At 42.6% G+C, this 27,665-nt stretch overlaps 1 protein-coding gene across 5 annotated transcripts in view; it reads left to right on the top strand.

Annotated features, from left to right (window-relative positions):
- The window catches only part of LOC133419875 (myosin-16), an 83,064-nt gene that overhangs the window by 50,031 nt on the left and 5,368 nt on the right, over positions 1–27,665 (top strand). For 4 of the 5 annotated variants that reach the window (XM_061709353.1, XM_061709354.1, XM_061709352.1 and 1 more), the window contains 9 exons: positions 10,241–10,297; positions 15,815–16,147; positions 16,220–16,337; positions 19,429–19,556; positions 19,647–19,843; positions 25,594–25,726; positions 25,809–26,025; positions 26,769–26,905; positions 26,996–27,099. In XM_061709353.1, coding sequence (XP_061565337.1) covers positions 10,241–10,297; positions 15,815–16,147; positions 16,220–16,337; positions 19,429–19,556; positions 19,647–19,843; positions 25,594–25,726; positions 25,809–26,025; positions 26,769–26,905; positions 26,996–27,099 — 1,424 coding nt within the window. Of the gene's footprint in view, positions 1–7,465; positions 7,543–10,240; positions 10,298–15,814; positions 16,148–16,219; positions 16,338–19,428; positions 19,557–19,646; positions 19,844–25,593; positions 25,727–25,808; positions 26,026–26,768; positions 26,906–26,995; positions 27,100–27,665 lie in introns of those variants that run through there. The other variant, XM_061709356.1, reaches the window with a different exon arrangement.

The raw sequence follows: 27,665 nt of genomic DNA, 5'->3' as shown, positions 1-27,665 counted from the left end.
TCATTTTTAACAAGTCATTTTTGCTGACTGGAATGGAAAACCAGCGCCGCGGGGACTGGCCGCCATAGTGCCGTCTTCCAGCTCTGAAATCATCATCATCTGTTTGGATCCGAGTGGCGGACGAGGTTCACTGAGGCCTTTGTTGTGCATCTTTCTGCATCAGCCTGATAGAATCAGGCTGTTATCTGGTGTTGGTTGCAGGTGTTTAGTCTGCGTCTGGTGGTCTCTGGGTTCAGGTGCTGCTTCCCCGCTCCGCTGGCGGTTTCCTGCAGACGTTCGTGAGGGCAGGAACAAAGAGCTCCTTTGTGTCCAATCGCAGAGAGGAAAGGCGATCCGTGGCGTCGTTCGCGGTGGACATGTTTCTACATTTACTGGCGTTGGCATGCTCCCCGTCTCACAATGTGGCTATTATGCGTGTCTGCGTGCGTGCGGATGCTCCTCCCACTGATGAAGACGCAGGTGGACGGGCCGGCCAGCTGTCCGTCGCCCACTGAGGTCTGGGTGTCGACGTAAAGGTCACATGAACGCGTCTGTAGGGCCTGTCATGAGGGAGGAGGCCACTCCCCCTCGTCCATGGTGCTGGAAACCAGAGCGCCGGCCCGGCCAGCAGTCCTGATGGCTGACAGCAGGCTCCTCCAGCGGGTTTATGGCGGGGTCGTAAAGCGGCTGAGTCACATATCTGGCCGGGGTCATCGCAGTCTGGAGACAGATGTTTCGCTGGAGGTGTTTAGACGGCGCCACACATGAATTGGTGTACATGTAGTTTCACATCACGTCATGCTTTCCGTACCGCCGCCGCTGAATCTCTAATCCAGAACACACAATCCACAGTTTCTATTAAAGTATCCTGATTAAAGGTTTGCTGAGCAGGACGTAACACAGAGAAGAATAGAGGATAAGGATGTCTTTACGACACCCACAGGCCGCTCCGTTGTGCAGCTAAGAAAAGCACAACATGAGAGCAAAATAAAGGTTAATACCTCACAAGGAGTCACTTCAGCAGCCAAATGAATTTGAAATCCATTTTTTATCATCGAAGCGATATAAAATTGTTAAAAAGTAACATAACTTGGATCACCCAAGATGGCCAGAACCGTTCGGATCCACACATGGCAAGTTGCCCTCGTTGACGGACCTGAACCAGCAAATCTCGGACCAGAGTGACCCAAACGAGAATAAATGTCCCCATAATAAAAGTGCCGTCCTCACCAAAACGCAGAGGCTTTCAGTTACTGATTGGCTTTTTTAAGCACAGCATCATCAAGAAGATGGATTCTGGAAGCATAACAACAACGAACTTAGATCTTTTCAAATCTACCGTGAAAGATATCGTGAAAAGATTCAGAGTCTCTGAGATTCCAGTGAGAAGCCGCAGCTGATGTGTGACCTTTGAGTCCTCAGTAGGGCTGGGTATTGGGAAGGACCTCACGATACGATACGCATCACGATACTTGAGCCACGATACGATACACATTGCGATATTCCGATTATGCGATATCCCGATTATTATATTCTACATAGTTCACCGAAAAATTTAAAAATGCATTACACATCTTAAAATCCAAGTTGTATATGTGTACATCAGATGATAGTGATGGATCTTAAAATCCGAGTTGCACGTTCATCAGATTATAGTGACAATTCATGGGACAAACTGAGTCAAAACAATGTTTTATTATAACTATACAAGCTAAAGTTACAACTTATTTGTATATGTTTTCTTATTATTTACATCATATGAAATTAACATTAAATTTAGTATGAGGTTGCTTTAATTATGTGGCAAATGATAATAAACACAAGAAAGATGGGTACTAAAACCAAGGACAGGCACAGTGATCAGTCAGTATAGATATAAATCCATAAATAAATAAACCTCTGTCCATTATTTTTCATTTTTTAAGGACAGGCAATTGTGTTATATAAAAAATAAATTATAAAATGAAATAAAACGTGAAATAAAACCTGAGCTCAGTGCAGGGCCCTCCCAGGGTTGGTAGAGAGTGGCAATGCCCAGGACTGTACCTTAGGTAGGAGCACTGGGTGATATAATGGAAAAAAGATTGGGGATTTAAAAAAAAAAAAAAAATCGATATTCAAATTTTGAATATCGATATTGAATCGGCTGGAAAAGTATCGCGATATATTGCCATATCAATATTTTTGCCCACCCCTAGTCCTCAGGCGATGGTGAGTAAGGAGTCGTCATGTCACTGTGATCGGTATACAGTAGATGCAGGGGCTCATGGGTATTGTGGAAAACCATTGTCTCTCAACATCGCCTGCCACTCCACCAGGACACGTAACCTGAAACTGTATTTTTGCAAAGAAGAAGCCATATAATCAACCCTGCGGAGTTGTTCCCAGAGCCTGAGCTCATCTCAGAGGGACTGATGCTTCAGCTGCTTTTGGTAAAAGGCAAACGGCGGGTTTCCTGTGCCAAAGCACAACCATCCTGGCTGCTATCAGATTAAAACTGCAAACGGCAGCACCTGTGATGTTATGTGGGTGAATCGGTGCTCACAGGTGATCTGCAGCCATGTGAAGGAACCATTGAAGGTAGCAGAGGGGTACCATGGAAACGAGGATACAAACAAAACGCCGTTGAAATCCCCCAGGGTGTCCCTGCGATGCCCCTTTTTATTGAAGATGCATCGAGTGAAGACTTGTCTCGACTTCAGGCAGTATCCCAGAATGCAGAAGGAGAAGAAATATCGGGAGGGAAAGTAGTAAAAATAAAGCTTTAACTTCACGGTTGTGAATCAGAATGTAGTTTGAAGAGGTTTTCATGAAAGAATAAACTTCTTTTACTTTCATATTTTTGGATAAGTTATAAAGACACAACCCATTTAAAAATTTAATCTGACTTTTACAAAGCTTCTTTTTTTTAGCGCCCACCAATTTTCCATTTGTGACTTCCCCTGAAAATCCCATAAAACCATTAAAAAGACGTCACAATAAGTAAATTAGTAGTTTTTCTAGATTAGTCTACAGCCCATTCAGATCAGATTAAATCAAATCGTTGGCTAGCGGCGGTACACTAGCATCACTTACATAAGCGGACTACTGTCCCGATTGCAGAAAATGAAATCCGTCTTCTTGTCCTCCAAAGTACTTTCTCCTCAAGTTGTACTTGTCGAGTTTGAGTAATCAACTAGTCCATGATTAATTCAGTCACACCCTCCAAGCAAGTCCCCATCGTGCTGCCGCGAGATGACAGCTGTGCGTCAAAGTTCACACATGGCTAACGTAGTCCAGTACCCCTGTCCACAGCCAACAGCAAGACAATCCTTTCCTTTGTACTTGTCTGTGATGTCAGATTTAGGTTTTTGTTGTTCCATTGTTTTTGTGCTATAAAACTGAATTGCACCAGCAAACCAATGAGTTATTTCACAGATCATCAATCATAATTTTTGTAGGGAACCCTCTGTAGTTGTTGAAAGTGATGCTAAGAAAACTTTTAGTTATTAGCTTAGCAGGTCCCCTATTGGATGTTAAGCTGCTTTAACGAAACTGCTCAGATCTACTCTAGCTTAGTGTCTCTCACTTTCTTCCATAACTATTTTCTTGCCTCCCTTTTTGACACAGCACCATAAAGTGATGCGCAGTTGTTTTAGGAGTTGACTGGGATGGGGGTCCAAGGTTGCATTGGATGATTTTTGCAGATCATGGCAACACAAGACCACAAGAGCTAGACAGTACTGGGGAAGATAGTTTTTTTTTTTGTAGGTCATGCACACAGCTGCTAACAGTAGTGCAGCATGGGGGTGATGGGTTTTTTTGACGGATAAAGTTGAGTGTCATCAGCATATCAAATTAAGATGGACACTAGAGTGACAGAAAACATTGTTGAGAGGCAGGATAGTGGTGAACTTTGGTGAACACCGGCTTTGTGAACAGTTTAATTATTGTACGTCATGTCCAACCTTCTCATCTGCTTGAGTGAATGGGCTCGAAACAGGGAGAGTACTGTCAAAGATGACTCTGTGGAGCTTGACCTCTGTAAAATTAGGGATGATGAGTTTAGCAGTGGGGAGTAAACGGATATTAGCTGTAATGACAGTGGGTTTTTTTGCCCCATAGCAAAAGTTTTATGGCTGTTTATTTTAAAGTAGCTTGTTTTTCATTAATGCTTGTAAGTCATGTATGTAGGTGGTAAAGGTAGTGGAGTGAGAAGTGGGTGGGCTTAAACCTTCTGTTAATCCCACATTCAAGACACTATTTTCTTAAACAAAATAGGTAGGGCCTATCAAAGGTAATGCAAACTGTATTGAACGCTACAATTGTTTTACCACAAGATTATTGTACGCACGTTTCAGGAACTATGAACGTCGGTCTAACTTGTAGTTTCTTACAGCAGCATAACTTTTTTTTCTCGCAACTGTAAAATACAAGGCACGGAACATCAGTCTCATCAGCCTCTTGGTTTTCTGAGGGTGGTTTTGAAGCTTTTTTTTTATAGACTGTAAAAAAAGGGAAAAGAATACATACTTTTTCCTTGTAGGGCATACCGCCACATTGCCCTTGAGGTTGATGGGAACACGCCCACTATATGTCAAGTTTGCTGTGGCTGCCAGCACCATCGGCCGACTGTCATCGGAGGAGCTGCAGAGCTGCTGGCAGATGTTTACATCAGAATATCGGGGTTCGGATGTTTGAGTTGGCTGGCGAAACGGGACGCTGGGTTAGTTAAACTGCTGATTGATTGATTAGCTTTGTATTATGGCGATGGCTAATGAGGAAGCGATGATGGCTAGCCATTGGCTGAGCCGACTGTCAGTCAAAAGGATTTGCTTCATTTTAGAAAAAAAAAGTGGTACAACCCCCCCCCCCCCCAATAAACAAAACTGTTTTTTCAACCAGGCTGTAAATATGTTTATTAAAAAGTGCTTAAATCAAGGGATGTTTATTCGGACTTTGTTGTGTTAGAATGGTTCAAAGTTTGTCCTCTCTGAACTTTCAGGTTTTGTTTTTTACTTATAATAATAATAATAATAATAATTAAAGCTGCAAGCAGCGATGAACGGGCCCTTGCGCGTGCAATTTTCACCCATAAAGATCAAGGACTGAAAACTAAGTCCTATGACACCACCCATGACTCTTTATGTCAAACCATTCAAAAAATATGGCAGAAAATAGGAACTTTCAAATATCGACAAATCAGAAGAAGGGGTGGGGCTAATTCAGGCCAATGAAGGTCAAGTACTCAAAACCGAGTCCGATGACACCACCCACGAGTCTTTATGTCAAACCATTCAAAGGTTATGGCAGAAAGTAGGAACTAATAATAATAATAATAATGAATTTAACTTGTAACGCACTTTACATTCAATGAATCTCAAAGTGCTACACCATTATTCATTCATGCACATTCTCTCTGGTGGTGGTAAGCTACGTTTTGTAGCCACAGCTGCCCTGGGGCAGACTGACAGAAGCGTGGCTGCCATATCGCGCCAAACGGCCCCTCCAACCACCACCAACATTCATACACATTCACACACATTCACACGGGGCAAGGTGGGTAAGGTGTCTTGCCCAAGGACACTACGACAGCAACTGGGACGGAGCGGGATTCGAACCGCCGACCTTCCGATCATTGGATGACCCGCTCTACCACCTGAGCTACTGCCGCCCCAGAACTATCAAAAATGGACCAATCAGATGAAGGGGAGGCGCGCTTTTTGGCGTCTATCGTCGCCACGGTAACGCTTTTGACTGAGAAAAGTAATGCGCGTCGTCGCAGGATGGAGACGCACATTTTGAAGTGTAACACACCTGGGTGCAGATTACGGTTCGGGCCGTATTAACGGCCGAAGAAGTGGCAAAATTACACGATTAATTCAAAATGGCCGACTTCCTGTTCGGTTTCGGCCATGGCGCCAAGAGACTTTTCTTTAAGTTGCGACATGATACAGGTGTGTACCGATTTTCGTGCATGTACGTCAAGCTGTATTGTGGGGTTTGAGGCACAAAGTTTTCCGGGGGGCGCTGTTGAGCCATTTTGCCACGCCCATTAATGCAAACCATTAAATATCAAATTTATCGCCAGGCCTGGCTTGCATGCCAAATTTGGTGACTTTTGGGGCACGTTTAGGGGGGCAAAAAGGCCCTCTTTTCGTCGGAAGAAAAACGAGAAAAACAACGAGAACGAGGATAACATCTCAGATACAATAGGGCCTTCGCACTGTAAGTGCTCGGGCCCTAATAATGATACAACAACCATTTGTTTATAGTAAGGATAATTATCGGCACCTCTATTATTGCAATTGGAAAAATACATCCTTTACGGTAAACAGAACATAAAATACATATTTGTGCGATTTAATTTACAAGTTAAATATGAAAATCTTTCAATTAATCACGATTAAGAAATATAATCGCCAGATCGAATTATTTCATTAATCTGATGGTCATTAAACTTAAAGCACATGCACTCAGCAATGGCTAGTTATTTGCAGTATCTTATCTTTATTTATTCATTTATTTTTTTGGACTAATAAAGTGAAATTGGATACATTTTCCACAGCACATCTGGTGACCAGTGGTTGAAAATCACTGGCTTAAACTATACACGGTAAAGTTAAGTACCATCATCATTCTAGTGAAAATGAATGCAGTAGTGAAGGAAAATGAATGGTCCCTATACTAAACCTTGTGGACCTTCATGATTTGTGAGCGGTCTCGTTATTATCAAACGTGTCCAACCCCTTCCTGAACAAGCGTCACCTACAGTTAGTCTAGATCAGCATCACCTGCTGTCACAGTGAAATAAAAAATAAGTCATTTCAAGTAAATAAAACAAACAAAAACATTGGTTTTTCCAACACAGCAGAGACAGGAATCATGCTTACATGTTAAGAGGCAGCATGTTTGACTGAGAGTCCTCAGGTGTAAGATACAACAGCCAAACATTAGCTTTAACCCTGGTGAGGAAACACCGACCAAGAGGCCACATCTGATTGCAATTCATGCACAATTATTATGTTTTCACAGTTCACCGAGGAAAAAAAATATGAGAGAAAAGTTTAAGCACATGAAGTTATGGAGAGTCCTGCAACGGTTCTCCTCAGTTCTGGCTTCGTTATGTTGTTTCCCCGGCGACCCTTCAGCTGGTGTGAGATCATCCAGACTGGTACATTTAATCCGGAGCAGCAAATCAGCATGTACTCCAGGTTAAACTGTGTTTATCTATCTGACTCCATAACGTAGTTTTCTACAATTGTATTAGAGCCACAACGTTTACTTAGAGGTGGGTTTGAGGCTGTTGGAAAGTAGGATCTTAACAAGAAACAGATATGTGAGGCGATCTGTCAGCGGGACGGAGGGAGGCTGTGCATGTGCGAGGGGGTGTGGACACTAACATGCCGGAGGGGATCGACACTGAAGCTGAGCGTGTGTGTGTGTGTGTGTGTGTGTGTGTGTGTGTGCGCATGTGCGTGCATGTGTGTGTGTGTGGGACAGTAAGTCAGTAAGTCAGTCATTCAGTCGGGCTGCTGCTGCCTCACCATGGCTGTTCTCTCTGCAGACGTCCTCCGCTGGCATGTGAGTTTAACATCTCTCTTTGACTTTAACTGTTGAAAGGAAGCTGTGTTTTATCATATCTGGGTTAATAGTGCAAGATTTTTAAAAGAAAATGGAGCAAAGGTGGTCACCGGTGTAGGACAGGGAGATGTTTGCCTCCAGCACATCACTGAGGTGGAGATGTTGTTTCTGCGAGTGGCTCCGGGCTGCTCGCCATGTCAGACACAACTTCCTGACACCGAGACGGCGATAGAAACTGAAGATAGCGCTGAACATGACAGGACTTGGTGGATTCAGCTGCGCTGGGACGATGCCAGTAAATGTTTTATCTGCAGCGTTTACAACTTTGACAGGAGATCAGTGAACAGTGGGTGGTTTATTTATGTGAGAGCACTCTGTCTGCAAGTGCTTTTAGTGCAGAAAAATAAGAGATTTGAATTTATTCATTTACAGTTTATGTTGGTCTGAAATGAGCTTTTGTGATGCTCTTGTTTATAAGGAGCTATGCAGCGTCGCCTCGGTGGAGATAAAAGGAGCCATCAGACGGAAAAACGTCAACATGTCGCGTTTTATTGTAAAATCCTGATTTCAAAAGTTCAACTTTTCTTCCATGGCTTCCCACATTTATGAGTAAAACTTCCAGCCACCCAGACAAATATGTCCAGTTTAACCTGAAATGGAAAAAGAAAAGAAAAAAAAAGATAAATTATCTCCTTTTGTTTTGAAATAACTTGTTGCTTTATCTTTTTTAATCCGTCAAAAATGTTATGATATTGTCGCCAGATTATTACGTCAGACTGCTTTTTACAGTGATAAATACCAATCTAATATATATTACTTTAGAGGAGTAAACCACATGTCTTTGATGTAAAAAATTGGTCAAATTAACATATAAAGTTAAATCATCTCAGAGCAAAGGAAATAAAGTCACTGCGATAAGCCTGTTTTCCACCGCAGATCATCTCAAAATAGCAATTAAAGTGCACATATTTGGTAACAAAATTTAATATTTCTACTTGTCGGGACTGTTTCTCGTGCATGCAAGAGAAAACAGTCCCGACAAGGAGTTTGACTGCGGATCATTTTGGAGACGCTGAAACAACAAAACTACAATAACGACGAGAATACTTTGCTTCGTTTCCAGTGTATTTCACAACAGCCTTTTATCTGCCGCCTTGCAGCTGTGTTGAAGCCTGCTTTAAATTTTTGACCAAGAGATGGGAATGGTTTGGTTTATTATCTCTTTTTTCCTCTCAGTTTTACATTTTTACTTCACCAAAGCCAGGTCGAATCAATAAACAGCAGGAAAACAGTTTCATGAGGAATAAGCAGTGTTGGGTAGCAAGTGAGGAGTCTTTTCTTTTCATGTTCAGGTCGTGAGTGAGTTACGGTTAAGAAGCAGGTAGGTTCACGTCTCGACCCGCACATCAGTGCGTTCATGAAACGGCTGCAGGTTCAAGATGACGTTACTCTCGATTCATGTTAGACGTTCAGCAGCAAAAGTGGAGCAGCAATCCCACAAAGACATCTGCTTCCCTCCGTGTTACGTGCTTTCACAAAGTCTTCTGACTTTCACATATCACAATCTGGCAGTGATGACTTTCCTCTACTTGGTGGTCCAGAGTCAGCAACAAGTCCACGATTTATTCGTCCCAGCGCCGAATAAAACGTGGACAGTTCCTACCTGGCTGTTCCTCTGAGACATGTGCAAGGGTGCCCCCCATCACTGCTGATGTTTGTGCCGTTACCACGGGCAACACGGGGGAAATGGTGGCTTCAGTAGGAGGGCAAGACATCCTGCTACAATAACAGTTCCTTTGATACAATCTGTGGGTACAGAACAACAGTGGGACCAAGATACTGCCCTGAGGAACCCCTCACTTCTAGTATACATGAATTTGAGGAGTAGAAATGGACCCAATACAGCTGCTGGAGGAAAAAAAAGTGCCTAAACTGAATACAATTGATGGGATATCAGTCACTTTCACTCCCAGAATGTCAAATGTTGACTTCAAGCTGGTGGTTTCTTTTTGTGATACAAATGAGGTGGGTGTACGTGGACTGACCAGCCAACATGTGATTAATGAGCTACAAAAGTCTTTTTTTCAGGAGGAAGGAGGAGTGGTAGTGCAACGAGGTGCAAAGTTCTCCTTTTGTTTGAGCACCTTGTTAGTCCTGTTTTCTCAGTTGTTTTTTAAGTCTCTGTTTTGTTACATTTAAGCAACAAAACGACTTAGTTAGGGTGAAGTTTTAAAAAACAAACAAACAAAAAGGTTGGGATTAAAACAGTCCCGGTCACATGTGAAACCTCACACGTTGCAAAGACACACAAACACGAAGGCACCCGCCGGGCTGCAGACTGTGAAACCAGAAGAAATTTAAAAAGAAAACAAAACACAAATTCCTCGAATGTCAACGAAAATGGCACCGGTTCGTTTTCGTCTCGCTGGCCGGACGCCGCACACCCAGTCCGGGGTCAGAGCACAGATAATGACCGTGGCTGCTGGACATTCTTTGTCTTAATTGCTACCTGAGGATAAAAAGGCCCGAGGCCTGCCAGAGCGCACCAGGCGAACCAAACCACACACACAACGGCCGCCCTGAAATAGCATATCGACACGGCCGCTGTGAAGAACGGTGGATGGTCATATCTCACCGTTTCACTGAAGCATGCAGGCTGTTGCACCGTTCACTCTAATGCCTTTCCATCTCTGCTCAGGCCCGCATCGAGGAGCTGGAGGAGGAGCTGGACGCGGAGCGGGGCATGAGGGCCAAGGTACAGCAGAAACACACGACTGGGAGGCGTAGCATCCAGCAAATGAGCCTCACATCTGTCAGGATGCAGGGTGGATACCCCGAGCTGCTCTGGGATCAGTTTGGCTCTGTCCTTGTAATCTGGCCTGTGGATGTGTTGGCAGCCGGTGGGGTACATGTGCTGGTTTTCTCCCTCTGGTCACCCCAAACTTTCTGCAGCTGTAATAACAAACTGGACTGGGAGAGATCTCGTGTTTCTGATTAACATAAAGGGCAACCCCAGAGGCACCGAGGGAGGTTCCAGCGCCTCTCTATTATTTTTCATGGTCTCTCCCCATTGCTGACGGTCATCTGCAGAGGTTACTGCCCCCTCGCTGAAAATGTTGTTTTTTTTTTAGGTGGGTCTTAAAATAAGGCAAACCTCAAACAAAGAAAATACAAGATTTTTTATTTTTTTGTTATTTATTTAAACAGAAATGGAGCCAAAAAAAAGAAAAATACTATGGGCAATACTAAGTACCCCCTTTTTACATCCATAGGATTAAAAAGCTGCAGTCAGATGCTGCTAATCACAAGCCCTGGATGAACTGATCATCAGCAGGTGTGCAGACATCTGATAAATAAAATAAAATGTTTTAGCTGCATCCATACACATTTTGCAGAATCGAACCTTGCACCATCGCAAAGTGTCCAATAAATCCTCTTTGTAGTTTTTCAGACATCAAGTCTGGTTTATATAAACATAATCCACCAGAGCGTTCACTTTTAGGGCTCTTTCTCCTCGAACACGATGCTCTCAACGCCTCCAGGAGTCCCTTTAGTTGCCATGTTGGTTTAGACAGAAATGTACGGGCTCGTAATTCACTGCGAGTGTTGAATGGAGTGACAGCCGGGCCGAGGGCGTGTCCTGCGCTCTTCTCCCACTCTGGGTGGTATGGTTAGCGCTGCGAGCAGCCGGGACCCCCTCCAGCCGGCGGAGCCGCGGAGCGGCACGAGCGGCAGGCAGAGACTTGCAGCTCTTTATCTGCTCCCCGGCCTCGTCTTCAGAGCAGCAAATACAGCATACCTCTGCTGCAGACAGGCCTGCCATTGTTCTGCTCTCATGTCTGTCATGCTGGGGGAGATAGCATCGCGGGGGTGGGGGGCAGAAAGCATCTTTTTCCATGGGATTCTCTCCCAGGTGGAACACCGTCCAGTCAAACGCACATTTAGACAGTTCCTGTCAAATGACTTGGTTGATTCCTGCTTCTGATGGAAACCTGGGAGACTTTTACTTTTAGCTGATAGTTCCAACCCAAAATAATGAATGATCTTCATTTCTTTAATATACTTAAATTTTTTATGTAAGGCCTCTAAAGTATCCAAAGTGGGAACTGATCTGTGTGTATTTCAGTTGTGTTGTCTGGAGCGTGTGATTGATGGTCTGTAAACTCACCCCCCGGCTCTGATTGGAGGATCTGTGACGGGACCAGGGGACTCTGGTAAACTGCATTGCAGGCTGCAGGTGGCGCCGAAGGAGCGGCCATGCTTCTCAAATTACCTCGTTTATGTTATTTAGCTGCAGCTGTCGAATATTTTTGTGATCAATTCTATCAAATATTCCATCGAGTAATCGGATAAAACTTACTTTTGCTTAATTAAAGCCAAATTATAAATATACAATAGAAAACAAGACAGATTACTTGATTAAAAACAACCAATTTGTTTCTTTTATGAGAATAATTGACATTTATTTACATATTATGCAAACTTGTAAACTGTTTGTTACATTTATCAATAAAAATAAATAAAATTATTTAAAACTTAACATTTCCTGAGACATAAAAAAAAACGTATTTTTTCTAAGTATCAAAAATAAAAAATATTCTTAAACACTGCTTTTAGATTGTCCAACTTCACATTCAGAACCACCACGTTTAAACAGAGATGCTTGGCTGTGGACCGGGACTCGGAACAAGAGTCTTACACCATGTGGACCAGGACCTTCATTTTTAATTTGAAATAATCACACACCTTCAACGTCTTCTGTCTCTTCCTCTTATTACTTTCGCTTTGCTGCGTTTTCTCATTGTCACTGTTGTCAGTCCCGGCCGGCATCTGTGCAGCTAAACTGTTCACAAGTGTTACGAAAAGCGCAACGCCACCGTCTTCCGCTTTATAAAGGACACATACGTGTTAACACGTCACATTAAAAAGAATCCGTGCAAAACGTGAAGTTTAAATGTATTTTTTATTTAAACGAGGCCTCGAGGCAGAGGAAATTCCTCCATCATTTTTTGTAATCGAGTTACTCGAGGAATCATTGCAGCCCTAATTTATATTATATGAAAATAGTGAGAATTTTATCAAATATAACACAAATACTCTCAAGAACTGCAACTTTAACTGTTGATGCAAAAGCCGATCCAAGCGTCCACTATTCCTCAGCTGCAGCCATCTAGACCGTTTACATCAGATCAAGACGTCACCTCTCCCTCGTCATCGTGTCCCCCTAGAGACGCTACAAGGATACTGATCTGATTAGCTCCCGGAGACTTTAAGGCAGGGGCGAAAATCCCGGGGGGGACAGGGGGGACAAGTCCCCCCCATTAGTAAAGCTGTCCCCCCCTAGAATAATTTGAGACAGAATTAATAATTTTGGAACAATGCAGTAGTATTTAGTAGTGATGCACCAAAATGAAAATTTGTGGCCGAAACCGAAATCGAAAATAATAATAAACAGTAAAATCTCATTACACTTAAAACAAGAGTCATCACCAGAAAAATAACTTATTCGACAATTTTCACCTGTTTCAAGTAAATTTTCACTTGAAATAAGTAGAAAAATCTGCCAGTGGAACAAGATTTATCTTATAAGCAAAACAATCTTGTTCCACTGGCAGATTTTTCTACTTATTTTAAGTGAAAATCTACTTGAAACAAGTGAAAATTGTTGTTGTTTTTTTTTTTCCAGTGATGAGTCTTGTTTTAAGTGTAATGAGATTTTTTTTAACTAAAAATGAGACATTTTAACTAGAAATAAGACAAATATGCTTGTTAAGATTTTGGGTTTTTGCAGTGTATTATGTCAGATGTGCTGTATTATTGCCACCTTCCACCTAATACCATTGTTTTGTATTGCTCTAAGAAAGGTCTTCTGCCTGTTTGCGAGATAGAGTTGAAAATGTCAAAATGCTGTATTAAAGGAAGGCTAAAACTTTTATTCCTTGTCCCCCCCTGGATTTATTCTTTAAAATGTTACTGTTTATTGTCCCCCCCAACTATGAAACGGGATTTTCGCCCCTGCTTTAAGGCGTAAAGCCCCAATGGGTGGTGATTAGCGTCTGGAGTTGTAGGATCTGTGTCAGTTCCACGTCTGGCCACACGGGGGCAGTATGCGGCAAGAAAGCTCACGCTGTACCAAAGCGCCAAAATCTTCCAGTTTGACAAGGAAGCAGGAAGAGTTGCAGTTCCTCGACGGGCCACTGGGGGCCTGGCCCCAAAAACGATTTTCTTAATTATTTATTTATTAAGATGAGTCGCCGTTCTGTAGTTACCTTAACAGGTGTTTGCGGGGTGAATTAGATACAACAGCCCCTGCTTGATGGTGACCAGGGTTTTTGTGTAGCTGGAGGTGTTGGTGGGGGGTGGGCGTGTCGGGTCAGTGATAGTCATCTCCTCTCCCAGCGTTGTGCCTGAGGTGCGGGGAGATCAGGGACGCCTGGCGGTTCGGCTGCAGCAGGCGAGTCTGAACGTCTAAGACGTCTCCAAACCGGCTGTAAAACGTTGTAAAAGCAACAAATTGCTGGTAACTCCTGAGCGCCGGCTGGCGGGCGTGTCAAGGCCCGACTTTAACATTTTCCTTGTGTCCCGTGTTGTCAGTACTCGTCGAGTTGTAAAAAAGAATCAGGGGGGATGGTGGATTTTATCATATGGGGACAGATAATTTGTGCTGATTACAAATAATATAATATATTACAAATAATAGCAGTGACCAAAACACCTGCAGAAATACTGCAGGAATGACATAGCAGCAGTTAAATGCAGCCTTCTGTAAGCTTTAAATATCCACTGGGCTTACATCAAGTACATCAAAACACAACAATAAAAAACAGTTTTCTGAACTTATCAATATGACTCTGTCCTTCACAGGATAAGTAAAATGGATCACTGCAAAAACTCAAAATCTTAACAAGAATATTTGTCTTATTTCTAGTTAAAATGTCTCATTTTAGTAAAAAAAATCTCATGGAAAAAACAACAATTTTCACCTGTTTCAAGTAGATTTTCACTTGAAATAAGTAGAAAAATCTGCCAGTGGAAAAATACTTTTTTGCTTGTAATAAGAAGATAAATCTTGTGCTACTGGCAGATTTTCCTACTTATTTCAAGTGAAAATTTACCTGAAACAGGTGAAAATTGTCAAATTTTTCTGGTGTTATTTTTCTGGTGATGACTCTAAATGTTGAAATAGCAGTAAAACCACATTCATTGATGAAATGACATAAGGGAGGGAAAGGAGGGATGTCAGTTTTACAGGGGGGATGATTTGGACCGTTTTTATTTCAGGGGGGATGCCGTCCCCCCTCAACTCGACTACTGCGTGTTGTACTTGAGCTTTATTTGATCGGTTTTGCAGTTTTAGACAACAGTGTTGTATTTCTTGTGACGCAAGTGTCCTCAGTGTTGGACGTGGTTTTGTAAAAACATCAGCATCCTCTGATCAGAATCAGTGTTGTGATTAGACAAAAAACTAACGTTTATCTTTTATCATCATGCTATTACTTGTTTGACAAAAATGAAAAATTGAAAAAAGCAACACTAAGTACCCCTCATTCCCTCCGAAGGATTTAAGAAGTGCTGCCTCTCATTACTCACGGTGAACCGATCATCTGAGGGCGTTGAGATTTATGTAAAAGCAGATTTTTGGCAGTTTGCTAATCTGGTGCATTCAGGTTTGTGTTAACACAATGCCAAGAAGGAAAGACATAAGCAGTGAGCATTTATTAGCCATAAATACCCAATTTGGTCTTTTTCCTTTGGTATTTCCTGAAGTTGGTGGAAATAACGCAATTTGCTGCTAAATGATATTTTTCAGCAGCTGGAAGAGATCAAGAGAGTAAACGATGAATATTGGGCTTCTGTTTATCAAATTAATGGTCAAATTGTTTTATTTCTGTAATATAATTTGGTAAAAATACCAAAAATATAAAGAATGACGGCTTCTTTTTCAACCACATCCTTTAAGCTTTGTTAATAGAAGCAGATCTGCCTCGGAGGTAAAATAAAAGCAGCTTGGTTGTAGATGAGGTGGTGTAAAACATCTCGGTCTGTGATGTCACAGTTCCCTGGAAATCTCAATGGCTGAACCAGCAGCAGCGTGTTTTGGTTAACATCCGAAGCTGGAAGACATGACTACTGCAAACATCTGACCTTTGACCTCGGGGGGAAAAAAAGGCTTCCTTTTCTGGGCTGTCAATCACGTTGCTATAAATCCTGTCTTGAAGGTTTAGTGTGGCGCAGCGTTGAACCTCCCTCTTACCTGCGGTGTCTCCGTCAGGTGGAGAAGCAGAGAGCAGATCTCACCAGGGAGCTGGACGAGCTCACGGACCGGCTGGAGGAGGCAGGAGGAGTCACGGCGTCGCAGATGGAGGTGAACAAGCGGCGGGAGGCCGAGCTCCAGCGCCTGAGACGAGACCTGGACGAGGCCTCGCTTCAGTCCGAGGCTCTGGCGGCGACTCTGAGGAAGCGGCACGGCGAGGTCACGGCCGAGCTGAGCGAGCAGTGCGAGGCCCTGCAGCGGACCAGAGCCAAGCTGGAGAAGGACAAGCAGAACCTGCTGCTGGAGGTGGACGACCTGGCCGCCACGCTGGACAGCCTGCAGAAGGCCAAGGTCAGGGAGTTACCAGGGTTGTTTTAATTCCCCTCCGGGCCAAATGTTTAGACCACCTGCGTTGCTCCGCAGATGTCGTCAGACGTGCAGATGAAGAAGCTGGAGGAGCAGCTGTCCGAGGCCAACAGGAGAGGAGACGAGCTGCAGAGGACGCTGACGGAGCTCAGCGTGGCCAAGAACAGACTCTCAGGTCAGTTTATCCTTCAGCCTCTGTTCGGGAAATGTTACTTTACCGAGGACGGCCGTCCGGTTTAAAAGAGGTTGTTTAGGACGCTGGACTCCTCTACCGTGTTTAACCGTGTCCATATTTAAGACAAATCAAACAATAGGCATCTTTCAAAAGTTTATTTATTCAGTATTAAGTCACATGAACCAGAACCAGGAAAGAGATGATAGATCTTCCCTCCTTTGAGGGGACACTGGAAAAACCACATCCAAAACCTCATTAAACCAGACTCTCTGGATCCATCTGCCCTCGGCAGGTGTTTGAACAACAATTTTTATTTATTCATGGCATCAAAGTCGTATCTGTAGTTTATGTTGTTTTCTTCCACATTTGGATGATTCACTGGTCGAGTGGCTAAAAGAAAGAAATAAAACAAAACAGAACTCCGCTAAAGATTGAAAGGTTTGAACTGAAAAAGAGTGATAAATATCAGTCAATGATCAAAGAAAACTGAAGGACCTTCAGATGGAACTATTGGACATCTGGACCTTTTAGACAGTGGAAATGTTTATTGTGATCAGATAAAGAGTTTCCAATAAACCAGGAAAAGTGTGGGACCAGTGAATCCCGTCCCACCGGGTCCAGTGTGAGAACGGGTTGAAAGAAATCTCTAAGTGGTCCTGCTGCTGGTTTGGTGCTCGTGCCAGATGTAGCGCCAGGAGCATCGCTGGGCCGGATGCAGGAACCTCTTCATCGTGGTTGGGGGTAGGGATGGGCGGTATGTACTAAAAAATGTATCACAATAATTTCTGGCATTTATCCCGATAACGATAAAAATGACGATAAAAAAAATACCAATTCAACTCCACCTTTGTAACTATAAATCTATCTCTCTCAGATCCGCATGTTTGTTACACAAAAACGTCATCAACGGGAATCTATCTATCTTTCCTTCCTTCCTTCCTTCCTTCCTTCCTTCCTTCCTTCCTTCCTTCCTTCCTTCCTTCCTTCCTTCCTCCCTCCTGCTCCTCTCCTTCCTTCCTTCCTTCCTTCCTTCCTTCCTTCCTTCCTTCCTTCCTTCCTTCCTTCCTTCCTTCCTTCCTTCCTTCCTTCCTTCCTTCCTTCCTTCCTTCCTTCCTTCCTTCCTTCCTTCCTTCCTTCCTTCCTTCCTTCCTTCCTTCCTTCCTTCCTTCCTTCCTTCCTTCCTTCCTTCCTTCCTTCCTTCCTTCCTTCCTTCCTTCCTTCCTTCCTTCCTTCCTTCCTTCCTTCCTTCCTTCCTTCCTTCCTTCCTTCCTTCCTTCCTTCCTTCCTTCCTTCCTTCCTTCCTTCCTTCCTTCCTTCCTTCCTTCCTTCCTCCTGCTCCTCTCCTTCCTCCTTTCCTTCCTTCCTTCCTTCCTTCACGGTTTTACACAAAAACATCATCAACGGGAGTTTATCGTTTTTACCGCGAGATGACAAATTCTTACCGTGGGGAATTTTTTTGACGATATATCGTGAACGGTAAAATATCGCCCATTCCTAGTTGGGGGTCATTGTAACCAACCAAAACAAAGCAACCGCCATATTTAACCACCATGAATATCCCAGAAATTCTGGATGTTTTCTTACCCATGTAACCTCGCACGTGCACAGCAAACATGCGACTACGACATCTTCATAGTCCCAAATGTGTTGTCCGTGCATGGTGGTTCTGAGGGATTTTACGCTTCAGATAGACGGAGGACTTTATTCATCCCCAGGGGGAAATGTTGTCATAGCAGTCTGGTAAAAGTACAATAGAATAAAATACTGAGGTAGAAAAGAAAGGACACTTGAAAACACAAGATGCGTTGGCGATGTAATTAATGACGTCAGGTCCTGGTTGTGTTCTCCCGCCAGTGGAAAAGCTCTCAAGTTCTTTGCAGAACCTGTTTGGAACTGGATCTAGAACCAGCACTGATTGTAAGTTGGTCCAAAGGCCCTTTGAGAGGACTGTTGAGATACCTTCCACGACCTGGTCCTGACCTGGGGCCGGATTCACCAATATGTTCTTAAGAACGATCTTAAGAAATGTCTTAAGATCTAAAATTAAGAAGTTCATAAGAAAGTTCTTAAGTGCAATTCCTCAATATTTTTTCTTGAGAACCGTCTTAAGAACTGTCATTTCTTACGAATTTCTTATTTTTCCTACTTAAGAACTTCTTAAAATGTCATTGCATTGCACGCGCCAACAAACAACATTTATAGGTAGTTTGCGTCTTAACCGTCAGTCACTCACTAAACATGGAGAAGGAGAAAAAGAGAAGCAGGAACTTTTCAAGGTTATGGTGGATGAGATTAATGTGCGAAAAAAAATACTATTGGGGAAATTTAATAATAATTAACTACCACGCTAACTAACATGCTAACAAACAGTTAATAGGCTCTTTGTGTAATTAATTACAAAGTATATCCTCAAACTATGACCTACTAGTCTAAACTTGTCTAAAATTTGTTGAAAAAGGTGATATTAAAGTCTAACCTTTTCACAGAAGAAATTTTAAGACAGGTCAAGGTTGTCTTAAAGTTAAGAAAAAAGTCAAGAACAAATTTGAGAACTTTTATTTCAAGAATACAATTTCTTCTTAAGTTTTTTCTTAAGAAGAAACTTAAGAAGAAAGTTGAAAAAATACTTAGGAACTTTTTTGGAGAATATGACTTCTTCTCTTTTTTCTTCTTTAGACTGAACTTAAGAAAAAAATTACATTTAAGAAGATTTTTTTTCTTAAGAATGTTTTGTGAATCCGGGCCCCAGGTCCAGACCTGGTCCAGACCTGGTCCTGACCTGGTCCAGACCTGGTCCTGACCTGGTCCAGACCTGGTCCAGACCTGGTCCTGACCTGGTCCGTATATCAAGTATTCTTTGGCCCAGATCGGTGGCGTCCGCTGGACTTAAGACCTGATTATTGTTTTAATTCATGTCAGTTAAACACGATGCCTCCATGTGTCAAAAACGTGCACAAACTTCCTTTATGGCCTTTGAAGACGAGCCTTCAGGCGTCTCTGCAGTCTGATGCGACTCAGATTTGCAGATGTGCACGTGCTCCGCTCTGTAACCCGTTTGTTTCATCATTAATGGGTATCTCGTGTGTCGTAGCCGACAACGCGGAGGTGAGCCGGCAGGCGGAGGAGGCGGAGAGCAGGGCCAGCCAGCTGAGCCGCTCCAGGAGCCTCCTGCAGGCGCAGCTGGACGAGCTGAAGAAGCAGCTGGACGAGGAGGTCAAGGTCGGTGCTCGGGGCGGGAAACGCCCGTAGTTAATCCCACGCCACCGCCGCATTCTGGTCCGGATCAAACACGACCTTCCTGTGTTGCAGTCGAAGCAGGCGCTGGGCGGCGGCCTGAGCGCGGCGCGGCAGGAGAGCGAGGCGCTGAGGGAGCAGCTGGAGGAGGAGCAGGAGAGCAAGCAGGAGATGCAGCGCCTCGTCTCCAAGCTCAACAGCGAGGTGACGCTCTGGAGGACGAAGCACGAGGCCGACGGCGTCCAGTACGCCGAGGAGCTGGATGAGACCAAGTGGGTGCTGCCTTCAATCACAGCTTCACCTCCTTTATCTTATTTATTTATTTTTGTGCTTTTTATTAGAGATAAGGAGACGATACAAAACATCCACCATTCAGTATTCAATCTAAATCTCTGATCCTTCATTTACACATCGCTCCTCATCACACCTTCATAACACATACGTTTTCAAATCCAGGAAATCCTGGTTTTAACAAGTGCAAGGAATGTTTTCTGTCTACTACATAAAATGCCATGTTCTTTGACCCAGAACTGGAAATGAAAAGGAATCGCTCAAGTTTTGGAAATTGCATGTTCAAAGAAAAAAAAGAAAACAAAAAAAAAACCAACACAACAATGGAATAATAACATCTCCCCAAAAAATGTATAATTAACCGTTTTACCTCACAGGTTTTGATACATCTTGTGCAATTAAGAGTGAATTAGTTCATACTACACCTAGGGCCCGATTTACTAAGATCCTAAATAAAGAGTACTAAATTGCGTGTGCACTGAAAAAGTTTGCACGTGCTGTTGTTGTGTGTTTTGCGGGTGATCAACTAAGATTGCGTGCGCAATTGATAACAGGTGCAAACCGCAGTATTTAAATGAGGTGTCGCGTGTCTTACGGTTTGCGCCATGGAGAGTCTGGATGGAAAGCAGGATAGTTGCAAGCGCAAAATGAAATTTGACGAGTTGGAGTTAGAGATATTAGTGGAAGAGGCAAATTGTTGTGCCGTATTCAGCACCCCTGCTGTGAAAAGCACCCCCTCGTATATTCAATGATAAGTAGACCAAGAAAAAAAACAACACACTGACACTTCAATATATTTATATATACACACTCACACAAACACATACTTAGGAGTTTATATTATATATATTTACAAATATTATGGAAGACAACACAGTAAGCAGGCTATTAATTAATGACATCAATAACCATTTACCCGATTTTTGTTATCTGTGACTGTGATTGTGGGAAAGTATGACTATTGTGGAATCCATGAACGCATTTAAACATGAATCATTAACACAAAACTGGACGCCAAACAGAACGTGACACGGAATGAGAATATCATTTTTGTCAGACGAGGGGGTGCTTTTCACGGCAGGGGTATGATACGCTAGAGCCAACTGCAGAACAGGCGCACAATAAGAAACACTTTTTTCTCCATGAAAACACGTGATTTATTTATTATCACAAATAAAAAAATGAAGATGCCTCCTGTGGCAACCTTTTGCTGAATAATACTCTATTTAACATTCAGCCATCCCCACCCCAGTCCTCAAATCAGGCACCAACAAGCATCCCTGCGTAATGCTGGGCAGATTAGCACCTTCCTTTCGAACGTATTAAATACAGACGCAATCACAATCCCCGCAAAAACTTTCAGGCTTGGTAAATCTCATTGCGCGTGGTAAATGGAGATATTTGCATTTTCCCCTCCCAGTATTTAGCGATTTCTGGCGGGTACGCCCCATATTGATTATTCATCAGGGCAAAAGCACTAAATGAACAGCGTGTGCAATTTTGCTCATTTGAGAGGCGCAGTCCTCTTTGCACGCTGTTAGTAGATCAGCTTGCACATTGGTTTGCGGGTGCTGTCAAGTTTGCACACGTTTTTACGCACGCAAACCTTTAGTAAATCAGGCCCCTAGTCTCAACTACACACACAAACTTAACTAGAAGTTTGGCGAAATAAAAAATGTAGTTGGAGCCATTATTTGTCAGGATTAAATGGACAGGTAGTTCCCTTTCTCTGCAATCATTCAAGTTTATTTATTTATTTATTATGTATCCCCACTAGTCCTCACTGCAGTGAAGACTATTCTTCCTGGGGTCCAACATTGCACACATAAAACAATAAAATACAATCCTTACAATTAAAACATAACTAAATCTAAACAAAAATTATCTGAGATGTAATGTAATTCAACCCTTAAATTGTTGAAACCAGCCAGAACCAAACAATAAAAAATATTCCATTTTACACACTCAGAATTTCAGAATAAACCAACTAACTAAAACTGACTTCCTTGCTAAGTACTGCTTTTCTTAATTTATTTTTGCATCTAGCTTTATTGTTTATCATGGTTAAATGTGGCGGAAGCTTATTCCAATATGTTACTGCTCTGTACATTGTAGCCTCTTTAGTGCATTGGTTTTCGGTAGAGGAAGTAAAGTGAACACCAGAAGCAGATCTGGTTGCAGAGCCATGTTGAGTATTGATGGGTTTTAGATGTGATAACAAATTGATAGGTTTACCAATATTCCAGATGTTAAGTTGAACCAGGAAAGAACAAAATCTTGTCCTTAAACGCAAACATGTATTTAAATATTAATCATCATCCTTCCTCAGTTGTATCTTAAGGTTTTTCTTCATGTATTTTGTTTATAATCTTTATAAATCCACCCATTATAACCTTCCCCAAGTCACCTCCTTTACTTTAGACGATCAAAGCCTTATCTGATCTAGCTAGACTAAGGGCAGAAGTGAGCATTTGTGAGCATCAGTATGGTTTCATGCCAAAAAGGAGTACTAAAAATGCAGTATTTGGTCTGAGGTTGTTGATGGAGAAGTATGGAGAAGTTGAGAGGGAGCTGCATTGTATCTTTGTAGATTGAGATTTGGTGCCCAGAGAGGAACTGTGGTATTGTATGAGGAAGTCTGGAGTGGCAGAGAAGTATGTTAGAGCGGTGCAGGACATGTATGAGGACTTTAAAACAGTGGTGAAGTGTATGTAGGTGTGACAGAGGAGTTCAAGGTGGAGGTGGTACTCCATCAGGGATCAGCCCTGAGCACCTTCTTGTTGCTATGGTGATGGACAGGAATCACCATGGACTACGTTTACATGCAGTCAATACCCCTTTTAAAACCGGAATATTAGCAATAACCCGGTTTTGCACGGCCATGTAAACACCAATAACCCCTTTTGAATAACCGGAATTTGCTCATATTCCGGTTTTTAAAAACCCGAATACGACCCCTGGGTTACTCCTTTTCTAACCCGAATATTTGGTCATGTATAACCTAACGGGATATCCCCATCAAAAGGAACATTAATTTGTTTTATGCGCATGTTCTTTTCGCAAGGAATCTTGATCTTTTGAGTCCAGGAAGTTCTTATAAACACGGAGAAACGCAAGACCAGGAGGAGACTAATCACTTCATAAATGTAATGAAAGATATGAACATTTTGGCATTTGTAGACGGTAGAAAGTACCGGGATAGAGAGATGGTGGTGGGTCAGTACCAGCACCAAAGCGCAAAAGAAGGTGACTTCTACTGGGCTGTTCATTATCCGCCGTGCTGCTTGTTGTTGTTTTGGATTTGGATACAGGAAGAAGAAGCAGAAATGACGGGAATTGCGTCATGACGTTCTCCGTGCGTCGCTGGTTTGATCCAGATATCCCAAATGATTACAATTACCATGTATACAGGGATAACCCTGTTTGCTCACGCATGGAAACAGATATTTCCGAATGTTTCAGTAACTGGAATATTGACCTTAACCCAAATTTTGACTGCATGTAAACGTAGTCACTGACTATGATGTTTGCAGATGACATTGTGATCTGTAGTGAGAGCAGGGAACAGGTGGAGGAGAAGCTAGAGCGGTGGAGGTTTGCCCTGGAACGGAGAGGAATGAAGGTTAGCCGCAGCAAGACGGAGTACATGTGTGTGAATGAGAAGAAGCCAAGTGGAAGAGTGAGGTTACAGGGAGAAGAGATAGAGAGGGTGGAGGATTTTAAGTACTTGGGGTCAACAGTTCAGAGCGATGGAGAGTGTGGAAAAGAGGTGAAGAAACGTGTGCAGGCGGGATGGAGCGGGTGGAGAAAAGTATCAGGTGATTATGTGATGTGTTATAAAAGAGTTTCAGCTAAAAGGAAAGGTGTACAAAACTGTGGTGAAACCAGCGATGTTTGGTCTAGAGCAGGGGTCGGCAACCCAAAATGTTGAAAGAGCCATATTGGACCAAAAACACAAAAAACAAATATGTCTGGAGCCGCAAAAAATGAAGTCTTTTATAAGCCTTAGAATGAAGGCAACACATGCTGCATGTTTCTATATTAGTTATAACTGGGGGAAGATTTTTTTTTTTTATTATGCACTTCGAGAAAAAAGTAGAAATGTCAAGATTAAAGTTGAAGTACAATCTTGAGAAAAAAGTCGAAATGTTGAGAAAAAAGTCTAAATGTTGAGAAAAAAATCGAAATGTTGAGAAAAAAGTAGAAATGTCAAGATTAATGTTGAAGTACAATCTTGAGAAAAAAGTCGAAATGTCGAGAAAAAAGTCGAAATGTCGAGAAAAAAGTCGAAATGTCGAGGAAAAAAGTCGAAATGTTGAGAAAAAAAGTCGAAATGTCAAGATTAATGTTGAAGTACAATCTTGAGAAAAAAGTCAAAATTTCGAGAAAAAAGTCTAAATGTTGAGAAAAACATTGAAATGTCAAGATTAAAAAGGAAAGGAAAAAGGAAGAAAAAAAGGAAAAAAAGAAGAAAAAAGAAAAAAAGGAAAAAAGAAGGAAAAAAAGAAAAAAAGGAAAAAAGAAAAAAGAAAGGAAAAAAAAAGGTCAAACATTTTTGAAAAAGCTTCAGGAGCCACTAGGGCGGCGCTAAAGAGCTGCATGCGGCTCTAGAGCCGCGGGTTGCTGACCCCTGGTCTAGAGACAGTGTCACTGAGAAAAAGACAGGAGACAGAGCTGGAGGCAGCAGAGATGAAGATGCTGAGGTTCTCTATGGGAGTGACCAGACTGGACATGATCGGGAATGAGGACATCAGAGGGACAGCACATGTTAGAGGCTTTGGAGATAAAGTCCGGGAGGCCAGACTGAGATGGTTGGGACATGTCCAGAGGAGAGATGAGCTGAGTTATGAACTGCCAGGCAGGAGGCCCAGAGGAACCAAAGAGGAGGTTTATAGATGTAGTGAAAGAAGACATGAACGTAGTTGGGGTAAGAGAAGAGGATGCAGAATAAGGCTGGGGATCGATTCAAATGTCAAGAACCAATTTGATTCCGATTCTTAAGATTCAGAATCGATTATCACGCTTTGATTCGATCCGATTCTGATATTGATTTGGGTTAGTGTTATTAAAACTGTTTTTTCAGCTGTTGCGTGAATTATATGACTGTAGTTATGCACCATATTAAAACTAGTATTATATTGAGATTCAACAGCAAGTATTGGCAGCTAATGATGCTGTAAGAACCAATCACCTCCCAGAATGCTGATAGAACTGCTTTCAGAAACATCGTGTGGAGCAGAATTATCAAACAGATCCAGGGCAGCAAACAGAGACGGATGAAATCGCTTTCATTTTATTCCCATTGATGACAATTTGGTTTTTTGCATTTTATGCAAATGTAACCCCAAGACAGTATATAAAGTAATGAAATATAGACAATTTATGCAATTATAACTGAAAACTTTAATGTTTTCATACCTTTAAACATATTTAAAAAGCAAAAACATGGGACCAGTTATGCTCGTGTCCAACAAAACATTCCTTTTTTGGACATAAACAAAAATACCAATAGTTATATAGTAATGATGAAAAAAATCGATCTTTAGACATATGAATCGATTTTTAGGAACTAATATGAGAATCGCTTTAGAATGGGAAAATCGATCTTTTCAACACAGGCATAATGCAGAACACAGGCTCAGATGGAGGAAACTGTTTGGCTGTGGCGACCCCTGAAGGGAAAAGCTGAAAGGAGAAGAAGAAACCCTCATCTGATCTGATCTTTTGACAGGAAGAAGCTGGCGGCGCGGCTCCAGGAGGCCGAGGAGGCGGCGGAGGCGACTCAGGCCAAGTGCTCCTCCCTGGAGAAGACCAAGCAGCGGCTGCAGGGCGAGGTGGAGGAGCTCTGCGTGGACCTGGAGAAGGTAGGGAGGCCGCCGGGATGTGAGACGCACACGTTTCGCCTTTGCCGTGAACTCCGTCACAGCGTGTTTGCTGCCGCCGCAGGCCAGCAGCTGCGGTCAGGCGCTGGACAAGAAGCAGCGGGTCCTGGAGAAGCAGCTGGGCGACTGGAAGCAGAGCTGCGAGGAGCTGGTGGCCGAGCTGGAGGGCTGCCAGAAGGAGAGCCGGCAGCACGCCGCCGAGCTCTTCAAGCTCAAGACGGCCCACGAGGAGTCGCTGGAGCAGATGGAGGCGCTGCGCCGGGAGAACAAGGCCTACCAAGGTACCACGCACCCCAAAAATAATCGCAAGAAGATAATAATAGTCCTTAAAGCAACTGTAACTGTCAAAAGCTCATAAGAAAATTTTGCCAATCAATATACAGAAAAAAAAAAAAAAAAAAAGAGAAAATAAGTATAACTTAAAAGGAACAGAGATCTTTAAAAAAACAAAATTCAGGACAAAATTAATGGAACGTTGTGTTTCTGTAAAAGGTATCAGTTTATGGAACAATCTGGATACAGAAGCCAAAGAATGCAAATCAGACATTACATTTAAAAGAATAATAAAAGCCAGTTTGATGAAGAAATATAATGATAATTGTTAAGTTAGGTGGGTTTTCTTTTTTTTCTCTCTCTTTTTAGCACCATTGTCATATTTTTTTTCTTTGAATCAAAAAAAGAATACGACTATCTGTGTTTGACGACAGCTATTTTGTGTTATTTTATAACTTTGTTGTAGTTTTGGTTTTGTCTTTTTTTTTAAATTACGTTTATTGGAAAGTGTTTTTATTTTTAAATTGCGTAATTTGTAATTTGTTTTTTTATTAGTACATTAATTGAAATTAGATTTCTTAGGAAAAAGGGACAGATAAAATAAGCTTAGTCTTCTTTCTGTTCCCTTTCATTCAAGGCAAGAGATTTGTTATTATATTGAACTGTTTGGTTTTTCTTTTAATGAATTAAATAAAGAATAAATAAATAAAAAAGTAACCGTGGTAACGACACTCTGGCTCGTGGTCCACAGAGGAGATAGCCGACCTGGCCGACCAGCTCTCCGACGGGGGCAAGAGCGTCCACGAGCTGCAGAAGGCAAAGAAGAAGATCGAGATGGAGAAGGAGGAGCTGCAGGCCTCGCTGGAGGAGTCCGAGGCGGCGCTGGAGGTACAGGTTTCAGCAGACGCTCGCTAGTGGGTCGGTGCTGCTTATTCACCCTCCCATCGTGTACCGTCTTCTTCTTCTTCTGTGGTCCAGGCGGAGGAGACCAAGGTGCTGAGGCTGCAGCTGGAGTTGTCTCAGGTCAGAGGAGAGCTGGAGCGCCGACTCCAGGAGAAGGATGAAGAGATGGAAGCTGTGAGGTACCGACTCAGACTCCGCCTCCCTCTCAAAAAACTTTAAATACAGTAATCCCTTGTTTTTCGTGAGACGTTCCAAAAAGAACCCGTGATAGGTGAAATCCGTGAAGCAGTAACCTTTATTTTCTTTTACAATTATTATACGGGGAGATCAGCCCTGCCCCACCGCGACCCGATTAATTGGATTTGAACAGGAGAAAATGAAAAATGATTATGAAAAAAGTATTTCTTCTCAAGCCTGCGGTGCAGGGGTGTTTTTTCGAGAGAAGAACATAGTTAGGGACCGAGCACCAGCAGGCTTGTGCGAAGCCCTATTGAAATCGGAAAGATTATTCTTCTTCTTATTTTATCCGAAAACAATTGCGTTTTTGAGGCGCATAACTTACTGGAAATGTTGTGACGCACGTCCCATGTGGCGAAAAATGACGTATTCTAATAGTGTCAAAAAGGGGCGTGGCCTAACGGCTCAACAGCGCCCCCTAGAAAACTTTGTGCCTCAAGCCCCACAATACGGTTTGACGTACATGCATGAAAATCGGTACACACCTGTATCATGTCGCAACTTAAAG

The sequence above is a fragment of the Cololabis saira genome, chromosome 19, assembly GCF_033807715.1.
Source record: "Cololabis saira isolate AMF1-May2022 chromosome 19, fColSai1.1, whole genome shotgun sequence".
NCBI classification, from domain to species: domain Eukaryota; kingdom Metazoa; phylum Chordata; class Actinopteri; order Beloniformes; family Belonidae; genus Cololabis; species Cololabis saira.
This window is presented reverse-complemented; position numbering and strand designations above follow the sequence as displayed.